Source organism: Bos indicus, chromosome 8 (genome assembly GCF_029378745.1).
Source record: "Bos indicus isolate NIAB-ARS_2022 breed Sahiwal x Tharparkar chromosome 8, NIAB-ARS_B.indTharparkar_mat_pri_1.0, whole genome shotgun sequence".
NCBI lineage: Eukaryota > Metazoa > Chordata > Mammalia > Artiodactyla > Bovidae > Bos > Bos indicus.
The window spans coordinates 86,451,368-86,465,925 of NC_091767.1; the positions used below are offsets into that span (position 1 = coordinate 86,451,368).

A 14,558-nucleotide genomic window follows, 5' to 3' on the forward strand; every position below is an offset into this window, starting at 1 on the left:
CATCACATCTTACCAAATAAGGTCATAAAGCAAAATAACACCTTTAAAAGCTCTATTTTTCTAGGTCCTCTAAATAGTCTCCCAGATCCTCCTTGATTCTTTGTATTTCTTGATAAGAAAAAGGCTTATTAACTCTCATAGACTGATTATTTCTCCCGGTGGGTGCTTCATGAAGAGGCAACAGCTTGTGTAGCTGTTCTTCAGTCTCTGGCTGCTCTGCACATATGATCCCAGGGATAGATTGGAGAAAGCTGCTTTTCTTTGTCTCTTTGTCTCCTGTCCTCCATCTTATCTAGCAAAGTAGGAGGACAGGAAGGAGCTGAAGGAGTCACACCAAAATCTATACCCTTAGGACATAAGTCTGGCATATTTCACAGAGAGAAAAAGGGCAATACATATGCTTCTTCTACCCATTTCCCTTGTTTTCTACAGAGCCGGTCTAATTGTAAAACAGTATTATACTTAAGAGACCCTCCAACCAGCCACCGTTCGCCATCCTCCAATGGATACCGTGCCCATACAGTATCACATAGGAAGACCAAGTGTGTCTTCTTTAAGCCCTGGGGATCAAATCTATCCCAGTTTTTCAGGATACAGTTCAAAGGAGTGAGGCTAGAATTGTTAGCTCCCATCTGTAAGAGAGAAAAAAGCGACCAGCGCCTTCTTTCTACCAGAGGCGTCCCTCCTTGCTCTAGATGGGGGTGCAGACAGATTTTACACCAAAGCTTTTCTTTCCTGGTCGGACTTAATCTGTCCCTTACCAACGCAGGCGCCGTACTCATCCCTCCCAGTTCTACCACCGAGATGGGGTGGGGATGCACCAGGGGTAGACTTGATGGCATCCCTAACTGACGTCCAGCTCTTCACCATTACCTCTGATGCCACCCGGGGTGCAATCAGAGTAACCTTCGGGAATGCCTCCCAGGCTAAGACCGCTGGGGGCACCGTTCGTCACCTGAGTGCCTGTGCACGACCCTGAGTATATTCCTGACCACAATAAGACCGATACGAACATAAAATTGAGATGTTCATAAAACTGAGATGTTCCTTCCAAAGGTCACCACACCAGTATAAGAGTCTACTCTGGTCCAGCGCTACCAAAGGAAAAAATCCCATTGCAGTTCCAATCCAAGTAACCTTTAACCTCAGAGATGCTATTGTAGCTAGAGCTCCATCTAGCTTCTGAACTGTCAATTCCTAGCGAGGCTAGGCGCTTCCTGACTACCAATCCAAATTTGGGACCTAAGTCATAGTACACAGCAACAGCATAGATCACAAGTCCCTTGAAAGTCTATGATCTGACAGATTAGGTTCATACTTCTAATTTCCAAGGAGTTATGAAATGGTCAAAGAGACTGAAAGGTTTGACCAAGAAAGGAGAGTTTGGTCCACATGCTTTGCCCATTTCTGGTCGATCACCAAAGGAGACATTGGGTGCCCCTTGGCACTGGAAGGTTGGTATAAGTCCCTGACAGGTTTCTGCCATAAGCCATATGAGGTCACCACGGAAGTGCAGAGCAGGGCTCCTCACTTGCTTCACACAGGGCGTTTCATTCATTCATGCAAGCACACTGTAGAGTTAGTGAGGTACAGCAGAAAACGTGTTCACTAGGAGAACAAAGAACTAGAGCTCTAAGCATCCTTACCATGTCCTGAAGAATCCTGGATGAGCCCCCAAGATGAAAGGTTGTTGCTGAATCACGCAAAGATGCCGGGATTCTTGGCCTCGGGAGGAAAAGAATTCAATCTGGGGCCAGAGATGAGGCTTGATCGCTCGGAGCTTTTGTGTAATAAAGTTTTGTTAGAATATAAAGGAGATAGAGAAAGCTTCTAACATAGACATCAGAAGGGGGTAGAAAGAGGACCCGCTTTGCTAGTGTTAGCAATGGAGTTATATACTCTCCAATTAACCCAAAGAATGTCTGGAGGTTGTAAAGCCCTCACCAGACCTAATCCCATAATTTACATTTTAAGATAACAGGATTAACCAGAAGGTTTAATCCAGAGATTGTCCTCAGGCAGGATACATAATCCTAAGGAATGTAGAGGGAAAAAAAGTTTGTCCTTTCTCCCTCCTCAAGAATTTCAGACCCCTCTCTCCTTGGGGACCCCTAGACTTCTTATCAACCTGCCTAGGAAATGACTCTCTCACATTCATGGCAAATAGATGGGGAAAAAGTGGAAATGGTGACAGGTTTTATTTTCTTGGGTTCCAAAATTACTGTGGATGGTGACTGCAGGCATGAAATTAAAAGACACTTGCTTCTTTGAAGAAAATCTGACAATCCTAGACTGAATATTAAAAAGCAAAGAATCACTTTGTTAACAAAAGTCCATACAGTCAAAGCTATGTTTTTTCCGGGAGTCATGTATGGATGTGAGAGGTGGACCATAAAGAAGGCTGAGTGCTGAAAAACTGATGCTTAGACCTTGATTCTGGGAAAGGTTGAGGGCAGGAGGAGAAAGGGGTGACAGAGTTTGAGATATTTGGATGGCATCACCGACTCAGTGGACATGAGTTTGAGCAAACTCCAGGAAATACTGAATGACAGAGAAGCCTGGTGTGCTGCAGTCCATAAGGTTGCAAGGAGTTGGACATGACTTAGCAACTGAACAAAGAAGTAAGCGTTAGAAAAATGTCGAGGAATAAAAGACTATTAGATGAGAGCTACCTAGTGGCAAGTTCACAAATGCTGTAAACCAATGATAGTAATTCCTGGAGGAGGAAATGGCAACCCACTCCAGTATTCTTGCCTGGAAAATACCTTGTCCAGAGGAACCTGGAATCCATAGGGTCACAAACAGTCAGACACAACTAGGTGACTAAGCACACAATGACAGTAGTTGTAGTATTAACAGAATATAGCAACACTAGCCTTACCTTTCTCTTCCAACTGATATTCATTGTTCCCAGAGCACATCTTCTTCTGAAAAGTAGAAGGAACCAAAAGAAATTAAATTTTACTGGACACCTTAACATTATTAAGAGGCTGTACAAAACAGTGATTAAGAACATGGGAACTGAGGTTATATATATCATGGTTCCAATTCCAGCTTCATGACTCATTAGCCATAAAGTTTGGTAAGTAACTTAATCTCAGTGTCCTCATCTGCAAAATGGAATAATAATACCAACTTGGAAGTTTTCTGGCCATTAAATAACATATCTAAAATTTGGAATGGACTTAAAAAAAGAGGCTGATAAATGGTGGTTAACTTTATCTATTATGATTCCATTTCCCTGTCAAGAGCTTTACATACTTATCCCATCAATCCTATTAAATGGACATGATCTATTAAAAAAAAAAAACACACAAAATTTAACTGAGTAAATTTGAAGATCTAATTGGTTTATAAAATGATTCATGAATTGGACAGCATCTCATCTGGCAAACAAAGAACTACTCGGAGAGGTTGCACAGCAAAGAAGGTTTTTATAGTTAAGATGGCAGGACAAGGAAAAGACATTATCAGCAAAGAAAAAAATAAAATTTTATTGCAAGACAGTAAAAGTTGAGGTGATGCTGGCTCCTCACTGGCTGAGCTGTGGTGTTTTCCATTGGCTTGATTTGTTGGGCAAGAAGGAATTTATTCTTCCTCCCCTGGAGCAGTAAAGTAGTTGTACTTCCTGTTTGTGAGTGCAAATTACTTCCTGGGGTAAGTAATTGATTAGCTTCCTGTTGGGGTAGTTGTCCTCTACCTTTTTGGGGTGATTGACAATGAATGAATGGTAGGGTGTGAGAGCTCCCTCCATAGGCCTTTCAGACTGATTTTAGTTGAGATTTCCTTTTATTAACTTCCACACATACTTATGTTATTAATCCTATAAAATGGACATAATCCTTCCCATTCTATAGATGGAGAAATTGAAGTAAAAGAATTTGTGAGGGGAAATAGGTATCATGCTAGCTATATTGCAAACAAAGAAATAGAAGCATGGATTATTTAAATAATGCCTGAGTGTCTCAAAGCAAAGCAATGTGGAGATAGGATCCAAAGTCATGTCTGTCTGACCTGATATTTGGCAATACTATATTAATTGTCTGGGGATTCCCTGGTGGTTCAGTGGTAAAGAACTCGCCTGCTGATGTGGGAGACACAGGTTTGATCCCTGGGTCAGGAAGATCTCCTGGGAAAGAAATGTCAACCCACTCCAGTATTCTTGCCTGGGAAATCCTTTGGGCAGAGGAGCCTGGAGGGCTACAGTCCATGGGGTCACAAAAGAGTGGTACACAACTTAGTGACTAAGTAGCAACAACGATGTATTAGTTGTCACCCCAACAGGTTGTTACAATCATGGTGATATTTGTTATTTGCATTAATTTTTAAGAATCAATTTTCTTTACAATGGGGATATCCCCATGACTCCTTTCAATAAGGACCAGAGTCACAACATTTAGGGAAGAAGCAAGTGTTCCCAAATGGTATTTTCTCAACTGGTTCTGTGCTCATCAAAGCCATAGGCCATCCATTTTACTCGGATTTCTTTTAAAATTTTATTTATTTAGGCTGTGCTGGGTCTTCATTACTTTGCATGGGTTTTTGCTAGTTGCAGCGAGTGGAGGCTATTCCTCTTTGATGTGCTTGGGCTTCTCATTGCAGTGGCTTCTCTTTTTGTGGAGCACTGTCTCTAGGTGCATGGGCTTCAGTAGTTGCAGCATGCAAGCTCAGTAGTTGTGGCTCATGGGCTCAGTAGTTGAGGCGGATGTGCTCTAGGGTGGGCAAGCTCAGTAGTTGAGGCTCGTGGGCTCAGTAGTTGAGGCGGATGTGCTCTAGGGTGGGCAAGCTCAGTAGTTGTGGCTCGTGGGCTCAGTAGTTGAGGCGGATGTGCTCTAGGGTGGGCAGGCTTCAGTAGTTGCAGCTCACGGGCTCAGTAGTTGAGGCGGATGTACTAGGGTGGGCAGGCTTCAGTAGTTGTGGCTCATGGACCCTAAAGCACAGGCTCAGTGGTTGTGGCACCCAGGTTTAGTTGCTCCAGTGCATATGGATTCTTCCCAGACTAGGGATTGAACCTGTGTCCCCTGCATTAGCAGGCAGATTCTTATCCACTGTGCCACCAGGGAGGTCCATACTCCGATTTCTAATGTAACACAAACAATCTATGACTAGCCTTCTGCAGTTGTCCTAATCAATCACAAGTATTTTCTGAAATTGTATTATTTCAAATAGTACTGTGTCAGGTGTTCTGTAACTCCTTTACTTGAGTTTACAATCTATTGATGAACCAACATAAAGATATCAAAACAATTAGCAATTAATGTAAAAGAATAGTAAAGAGATATTTAATTACCTATTGATTAAATAATATTAAAATTAATATTAAATATCAAAAATTTAGAATTATTTTATAAATATATAATTTTATAAATATTGAAATTAATATTTAATAAATATTATACAGTAAATAATTTAAACAGTAAATAATTAAAAGTATTGTGGTAGTTGAGCTGTAAATTAAATTCTGAGTTTCTCAGCAGAAGTGAACATGATTATAAGAAAAGGGAAAAGATACCAGAGGAAGCAGTTTTTCCTTGGAAGTTCCTTCCTTCAACTTCACGAGATTGCAAAGTGTTACTTTACAGAAGATAGAATAAAAGATGTCCTCAGTGACATTCTCACAGCAGACACAAAAATGGAACCCAGTTGGCTTTATCTTTTTACTTTGTATAAAGCTGAAGGTCTAACATTGGAGGCGTGCGTGCTAAGTCACTTCAGTCATGTCTGACTCTGTCACCCCATGGACTGTATCTCACCAGGCTCCTCTGTCCATGGAATTTTTCAGACAAGAATACTGGAGAGGGTTGCCATTTTCTGCTCCAGGATATCTTCCTGACCCAGGGATTGAACTTAAGTCTCTTGTGTCTCTTGCATTGGCAGGTGGATTCTTTACCGCTGTGCCACCTGGCAAGACCACTTTGATGGGCACCTACATTTTAAGTTGATATTCTGCCCGTCTGGTTGAGGGAAAGGCCTCTGTGCTCTAAATCCCACCTCTGCACAAGGTTGGGTTGAGCCTCTTTGTTAAAATGGTGGCACCAGATTACTGGACTCTGGGAAGGGTCGTGCCACTTGCCTGAGTTAGTGGGCTGAGAACTCTTGTTTTCATTGGCTGTTAAACTAAAGAGCCTCTTGATGAGATTAAAAGAAGAGAGTGAAAAAGTTGGCTTAAAGCTCAACATTCAGAAAACTAAGATCATGGCATCCAGTCCCATCACTTCATGGGAAATAGATGGGGAAACAGTGGAAACAGTGTCAGATTTTATTTTTCTGGGCTCCAAAATCACTGCGGATGGTGACAGCAGCCATGAAATTAAAAGACGCTTACTCCTTGGAAGGAAAGTTATCACCAACCTAGACAGCATATTAAAAAGCAGAGATATTACTTTGCCAACAAAGGTCCATCTAGTCAAGGCTATGGTTTTTCCAGTGTTCATGTCTGGATGTGAGAGTTGGACTATAAAGAAAGCTGAGCACAGAAGAATTGATGCTTTTGAACTGTGGTGTTGGAGAAGACTCTTGAGAGTCCCTTGGACTGTAAGGAGATCCAACCAGTCCATCCTAAAGGAGATCAGTCCTGAGTGTTCATTGGAAGGACTGATGTTGAAGCTGAAACTGCAATACTTTGGCCACCTGATGCGGAGAGCTGACTCATCTGAAAAGACCCTGATGCTGGGAAAGATTGAGGACAGGAGGAAAAGGGGACGATGGAGGATGAGATGGCTGGATGGCATCACCGACTCACTGGACGTGAGTTTGAGTGAATTCCGGGAGTTGGTGATGGACAAGGAGGCCTGGCGTACTGCGGTTCATGGGGTCGCAAAGAGTTGGACACGACTGAGCGACTGAACTGAACTGAACTGAGCTTCATGCCCTTCCTGAACTCCCTATGGTACAAATCACCTATGTTTACAGGCACGTTTAACTGATAACCCACGACTCTTACGGGGCTTTCCTGGAGGCTCAGTGGTAAAGAACTTGCCTACAAATGCAGGAGACGCAGGTTTGACCCTTGGATGGGGAAGATTTCCTGGAGAAGAGAATGGCAACCCACTCCAGTACTCTTGCCTGGGAAATCCCATAGACAGAGGATCCTGTGGGCTACAGTCCGTGGGGTCGCAAAGAGTCGGACATGACTTAGCGATTAAACAATGACAAGACTCTTAACACATGAGAAAACTGGGGTCTCAGGCAGTGCCGCTACCTTGTCAGCCAAACCTGAGACCAAACGTTTCGGTTTACCTTTGCAGCTAACTCAGGACCCCAGAGAGTGCAGGGAGGGGGCTCTCTCCCAGGAATTCTTGTTTCCCTAAAAATATTCCACAGCCTTGGAGAATTACTTTCCCGCTGCCTTGAGTGCACAAGCTAGGACACCTCGTGTCAGACAAGGGAGGCCTGAGCGTGTGGAAACTTCCGTCATCGGTGCTGGGCGGGGCGAGGATTCCCTGTCGGAGCCTGTCAGGAGGAGACCCCGGAGGCGTGGCTGGGCGGGGCGAGCCGGGGGCGGGGCCTGGGCGTGCCCTGCGGCGTGCGCGGGGCTGGCTAGCGCGCGACGGAGGCGGGGCAGCAGCTGCGGGCCCACGCCGTAAACAGACAACATGGCGGTGGCGGCTTCCGCGGCACCCGGGGCCTTGGGCACTTTGCAGGCCAGCCGTGCCCGCTTGGTGGCTGCTTGCTGTGCGCGGCTAGGCCCCAGGTGGAGGCTTCCCGGCTCCTGGACGTGCCCACGGGTCGACTCGACGATATGGGCCCGGGGCTGGACGCCTGCGGCCGGGGGAGCGGCCTGGCAGAGGGGCTACAGCGCAGAGGTGAAGACTGAGGACGAGCTGCGGGTGCGGTACCTGGAGGAGGAGAACCGAGGTGAGGGGTGTGACCCGGGTGACCGTGGGTCCTAGGAAAGGGTCTCAAGGTCGCGTGTTTGGGCTGACGTCAGTGTCTACGGAGAAGCTCGACGAGGGGTGTTCTCCCTTCCCCCACTCATGCTTTACAGCTATTTAGTGCTTTCCATGCCTAAAGAGGGCTTCCCTGGTGGCTCAGAAGGTAAAGAATCTGCCTGCAATGCGGGAGACCTGGTTTTGTCTCTGGGTTCGATCCCTGGGTTGGGAAGATCCCTTGGAGGAGGGCATGGCAACCCACTCCAGTATTCTTGCCTGGGGAATTCCATGGACAGAGGAGCCTGGCGGGCTACAGTCCCAGGGGTGGACAACTAAGCACATGCCTAAAGATGTACTACGGAGCAGCTTACCTGCAAAAGTAGCCCTTGGCGCCAAAGACAGAAATGCAGCTTACGCTTTCATCTTTCGATGAGCCAAGATTAATACATCGGGTGAATGATATTTGCTTCCAGATTTCATTCTTGCTCTGTAATTGCTTTCGGTTAACTCAGCTGTGAAGGGGAGAGTTTTAGAAGCTGCAGTGAAAGTGCACTTTATTATTCTGAATATTCGTCAATTTAAAGCTGTTCATTTGAAAAAAATTTTTTCCTTTTGTTCATTTTATCTTAGAAAGATAGTTTTGTGGACTATTTTCACTTCAATTAGACAATTTTGAGTATTTTCTTGGTTTTCCAGTTCCTTTGCTAAGCTTGGGGATGAGACACAATTGGGGATGATATTGATGTTGCCCTTGAGCTCCTTTAGTGGGAGGAGACAGATGCTTTAGCAAAATAATACAGTGGGAGGAAGGGTAATGATCCGGGGTGTGCGCCAGTCGGTAGGAATGCTGTTAAAGCCCAGCTCCTTTCTCTTGCCTTGTTGGGAGAAGCTAAATGGATCATGAAAGGTGGAAACAGCAGCGTGCCAGAAGAGTAGTCTTCGAATTTTGACATGCAGTTGTTGAGCACCTATAATCTGTTAAACAGAAGTGCAAAACCAGTTAAGTCATGTTTGATATCTGTAAGTTGCTAATATATCAAGAGAGATACTGCTGATTAAAAGATTATGCTAACTTTAAAGGCTTGATGAGAGCAAAAGGTTGTAATACCCTCAAGAGGCATATGATCAACTGTATTCAGTGAGATTGGAAGATTCCAGAGGGGAGGTTCTGAAGGTCAAGTTAGGATTTTGCCAGATGCATATGCCGTCCAAGGCGTTCCTTGCAATGGAATTTGACATTACTGAGGCAAACTTCTCTGTGCTTCTATTTTCTTAATGTGTAATATAGAAAAAGTAATACCGACTTTGTATGGCTGCTGTGGAGACTAGATGGGAGTGTGATATTAATTGCCCACTAAGTATCAATCTAGCTCTTAGTGGGTGCTCTGAAGTATATGATGAGTAATTTCATTTATTTATTATTCCTGGCAGAAGAGCATGGTTAAAGGCACGGCATATGAACATGTATGATGTTCTGGGGAAATGACATAGGGCGAATGTGGTTGTAGTATGGCATAACTGCAGAATACTGAGAAATTCAACTGGAAAGTAGATTAGCACTGGAGTGACTAGAGCTGTCCCATCTCTTGGGAGGATTTCAGTTACATTAGGTGTACCAACAGTACATTAGACACAAAAGCATTGCAGGTACAGCTAGTAATATGCACCATATTCTGTATTTTTTTTTAATCTAAATAATGCACCGGAGAAGGCAATGGCAACCCCCTCTAGTACTCTTGCCTGGAAAATCCCATGGACAGAGGAGCCTGGTAGGCTGCAGTCCATGGGGTCACTAAGAGTCGGATGCGACTGAAGCGACTTAGCAGCAGCAACAGCAGCAGCAAATAATGCACACTGAAAATAAATTTTCATAAAATTTCTGAAAAGTCCTTCAGTTAGATTTCAACTGGATCAAGGGAAAGAAATCAGAGTATAAATTCAGAATGTTTTCAGTCACTTGAAATGTAAAAATCAGCTACTAGTAAATACAGTTTTTTTAAGAAAATTGACCCGCTTCCTTTCAGGATTGGCCAGGTGACAACTTAGTTTTGTCTAACATTATATAGGCTTTGCTTTACTGTCAAACCAGCAATAAGCAGTGTAAAGAAAAACAGCATGGCAAGGCTGATGGAAGTGAAGGTGTCTCCGTGGTGTCTTTGCTTCTCATTAGAGGCGAGTCCAAAATTCTGTCCTCTCAGGAGTCTGCAGGCAGTATGATGACTCTGCTGGGTCAGAGGAGCCCCAAACTGCTCTCTGCCCTGTAGGCCTTGTTAGGCTGCTGGAGGTAGGTAAGTGCAGAATATATCAGCTCTCATAGGTTTTCGGAGTTCCATATTTGTAATTTGTTGTGGAAGCTCAGTTAGACACCAACTTTGTTTAGTTGTTATTTCTTGCATTGTTGTCCAGCCTACTTAGTATTTAGAGCAGTGGTACTGGTTATGGTTTACAAAGGTCTCTCCTGGTTTTCTGCAGTGGCCTCTTTTATAGGTCTCCAGTCATTCTCCTTCCCAGTTTATTCTTTGCCTTGCTGCTGGAGTTATTTTTTCAAGCCCAAGCAAGAATTGCATCTCTGTTCAGTTAGAAACCTCTGGTGGTCTCTATGGAGAAGGCAGGGGCAACCCACTACAGTACTCTTGCCTGGAAAATCCCATGGACAGAGGAGTCTGGTAGGCTGCAGTCCATGGGGTCGAGAAGAGTCGGACAGGACTGAGCGACTTCACTTTCACTTTTTATTTTCATGCATTGGAGAAGGAAATGGCAACCCACTCCAGTGTTCTTGCATGGAGAATCCCAGGGACGGGGGAGCCTGGTGGGCTGCCGTCTATGGGGTCGCACAGAGTCGGACACGACTGAAGTGACTTAGCAGCAGTAGCAGTGGTCTCTAATGTCTGCAAGCTCTCACAACTGCAGATATTTACAGATCATGCATCTCCTTTCTGCTGCACCTAAGCCTTACCCTTTCCTCCTCTTATGTGTCAGTGCTTCTGCACACACCTTCTGGAATGACCTGTCTCCTGTCCCTACCAACCTTCTCCCAGTCCAACAGACTTCTACTTGTAATTGTGACCCATTTTAAAAATAGTTTTTCTGAGCTTTGTACCAGCTTCTGGCAGAAAGAGAACAAATAAGCAAATGCATAATGCAAGTTACTCTTAATACCTGCTCCTTCCTCATGCATTCACATCTTCTGGAGTGTCTTTGTAGTCCTTCCACTTTTCTCCATGTTCTTTACCAGCACTGTTCTTGTCCAAGCAACAGTTAGAACTGGACATGGGACAACAGACTGGTTCCAAATAGGAAAAGGAGTACGTCAAGGCTGTATATTGTCACCCTGTTTATTTAACTTATATGCAGAGTACATCATGAGAAACGCTGAACTGGAAGAAACACAAGCTGGAATCAAGATTGCCAGGAGAAATATCAATAACCTCAGATATGCAGATGACACCACCCTTGCGGCAGAAAGTGAAGAGGAACTCAAAAGCCTCTTGATGAAAGTGAAAGTGGAGAATGAAAAAGTTGGCTTAAAGCTCAACATTCAGAAAACGAAGATCATGTCATCCGGTCCCATCACTTCATAGGAAATAAATGGGGAAACAGTGGAAACAGTGTCAGACTTTATTTTTCTGGGCTCTAAAATCACTGCAGATGGTGACTGCAGCCATGAAATTAAAAGACGCTTACTCCTTGGAAGGAAAGTTATGACCAACCTAGATAGCATATTGAAAAGCAGAGACATTACTTTGCCAACAAAGGTTCATCTAGTCAAGGCTATGGTTTTTCCTGTGGTCATGTATGGATGTGAGAGTTGGACTGTGAAGAAGGCTGAGCACCGAAGAATTGATGCATTTTAACTGTGGTGTTGGAGAAGACTCTTGAGAGTCCCTTGGACTGCAAGGAGATCCAACCAGTCCATTCTGAAGGAGATCAGCCCTGGGATTTCTTTGGAAGGAATGATGCTAAAGCTGAAGCTCCAGTACTTTGGCCACCTCATGTGACTCCTTGGAAAAGACTCTGATGCTGGGAGGGATTGGGGGCAGGAAGAGAAGGGGACGACAGAGGATGAGATGGCTGGATGGCATCATTGACTTGATGGACGTGAGTCTGAGTGAACTCCGGGAGTTGGTGATGGACAGGGAGGCCTGGCGTGCTTCGATTCATGGGGTCGCAAAGAGTCGGACACGACTGAGCGACTGAACTGAACTGATGAGTATCTTTTCACGTGCTTATTGTCCATGTGTATGTCTTCTTTAGAGAAATGTCTTCTCAAATCCTTGTTAATGGGGTTGTTCTTTTGTTGTTGAATTGTAAGTGTTCTTTATATATTCTGGATACAAGTCCCTATTCAGATATATAACTTGAATATATTTTCTCGTGTTCTATGGGTTGTCTTTTCATCCTTGTTAATTTTGAAGAACCTAGGTTTTAATTATGGCGTAGTACAGTTTTCATGGACAGAGGAGTCTGGCAGGCTACAGTGCATGGACTTGCTGGACATGACTTAGCCACTAAAGCAACAACTGACCAACAATTTATTTATTTACTTATTTTTGTTGTTGAATATCAAAGAATCTCTAGAGAATTCTCAGTTTTTTCAAGAAAGTCAAGTCAACTGGTATTTTGATAGGTATTGCATTGAATAGGTAGATCGATTTGGGGAATATTGCATTTTTAACAGTGTTAAATTAAGCATGGAGAAGGCAGTGGCACCCTACTCCAGTACTCTTGCCTGGAAAATCCCATGGACGGAGGAGCCTGATAGGCTGCAGCCCTTGGGGTCGCTAAGAGTCGGACACGACTGAGCGACTTCACTTTCTCTTTTCACTTTCATGCTTTGGAGAAGGAAATGGCAACCCACTCCAATGTTCTTGCCTGGAGAATCCCAGGGATGGGGGAGCCTGGTGGGCTGCTGTCTATGGGGTCGAACAGAGTCAGACACGACTGAAGTGACTTAGCATTAGCAAATTAAGCATTGCATGAACATGGAATATCTTTTCACTCAGCAGTGTTTTGTATTTTTTCAGTGTATAAGTCTTGCACGATTTTTGTTAAATTTATTTCTAACTATTTCATTCTTTTTGGATGCTACTGTAAATGGAATTGTTTTTCTTAGTTTTCAGATTGCTCATTGCCGTCCTACAGTAATACAGTTGTTTTTGTATGTTGATCTTGTATCATGCAACCCTGCTGAACCTGCTTAATTATTCTCATAATTTTTTTACTGGGTTTCTTAATATTTATATATATACAAGATCCATGTCATCTGCACATAGAAGAAATTTTACTTATTCTTTTCCAGTCTGGATGCCTGTTATTCTTTCTCTTGTGTCATCTCTTTCCTTGAGCCTCCATTACAGTGTAGAATAAAAGAACAGACATCCAAGTCTTTTTCCTGATATGTGGTGAAAGCATTCATTCTTTCACCATTAAGTATGATATTAGCTGTGGGTTTTTGGTAGATGTCCTTTATCAGGTTGAAGGAACCTCTGTCTATTGCAATTATGTTCATAATTTGCAATTATGTTCATGAAAGATAGTGGTCTTTAATTTTCCATTCTTGGTATATCTTTGTCTGGTTTTGGTATAAGGGAAATGCTTGCTTCATAGAATGAGCAAGGAAGGGCCCCTTCTGTTTCTATTTTCTGGAAGAGATTGTATATCATTGTAGCTGGAAGAGCTACATACTTATAAGTGTTTTTATCTGGGTGAAAGTAAGTGAAAGTCGCTCAGTTATGTCTGACTCTTTGAGACCCCAAAAATTTTCCAGGCCAGAATACTGGAGTGGGTAGCCTTTCCCTTCTCCAGGGGATCTTCCCAACCCAGGGATCAAACCCAGGTCTTCCGCATTGCAGGCGGATTCTTTACCAGCTGAGTCACAAGGGAAGCCCAAGCATACTCAAGTGGGTAGCCTATCCCTTCCCCAGCGGATCTTCCTGACCCAGGGATCGAATCAGGGTCTCCTGCATTGCAGGCAGATTCTTTACTAGCTGAAATATGAGGGAAGCCCTTATCTGGTTGAATTTTGTCCAGTTCTTTTTCTGCATCTATTGACATGATTGTATGACTTTTCTTGTTAAGCCTTTTATATGATTGATTATGTTAATTGATTTTCAAATATTGAACCAGTCTTACACACCTGGAATAAATCCCACTTGATTTTGGTGTGTAATTATTTTTATACATTGCTGCATTTAATTTGGTAACAGTCTATTGAGGATTTTTGCAGTTATGTTCATGAAAGATAGTGGTCTTTAGTTTTCCATTCTTGGTATATCTTTGTCTGGTTTTGGTATAAGGGAAATGCTTGCTTCATAGAATGAGCAAGGAAGTGCCCCTTCTGCTTCTATTTTCTAGAAGAGATTGTATATCATTGTAGCTGGAAGAGAAATTATATCATTTTTTTCTTTGAATGTTTTGGTAGAATTACAAGTGAAACTGTCTGTACCTGATGTTTTCTGTTTTAGAAGCTTTTAATTGTTAATTACATTTCTTTAATAGATGTAGGTCTATTTGACTTATCTCTTTCTTGTCCTAGTAGATTGTGCCTTTCAGAAAGTAGGTTTATTTCATATAACTTAGCAAATTCGTTGGCATATAGTTGTTTGTAATGCTTCTTTATTATGCTTGTATCAATGAGATTCAGTAGTGATGAATTTCTCATGTTAGTACTTTATATTTTCTTTCAAA

General features: G+C 43.2%; 1 protein-coding gene across 4 annotated transcripts in view; it reads left to right on the plus strand.

Annotated features, from left to right (window-relative positions):
• The first annotated feature begins 7,541 nt into the window (after positions 1-7,541).
• Positions 7,542-14,558, plus strand: part of AUH (AU RNA binding methylglutaconyl-CoA hydratase) — a 183,412-nt gene continuing 176,395 nt past the window's right edge. Inside the window, exon 1 of one of the 4 annotated variants that reach the window (XM_070795173.1) lies at positions 7,542-7,857. In XM_070795173.1, coding sequence (XP_070651274.1) covers positions 7,596-7,857 — 262 coding nt within the window. In that variant the 5' untranslated portion in view covers positions 7,542-7,595. The remainder of the gene's footprint in view (positions 7,858-14,558) is intronic. The other 3 variants (XM_070795172.1, XM_070795174.1, XM_070795171.1) reach the window with 3 other exon arrangements.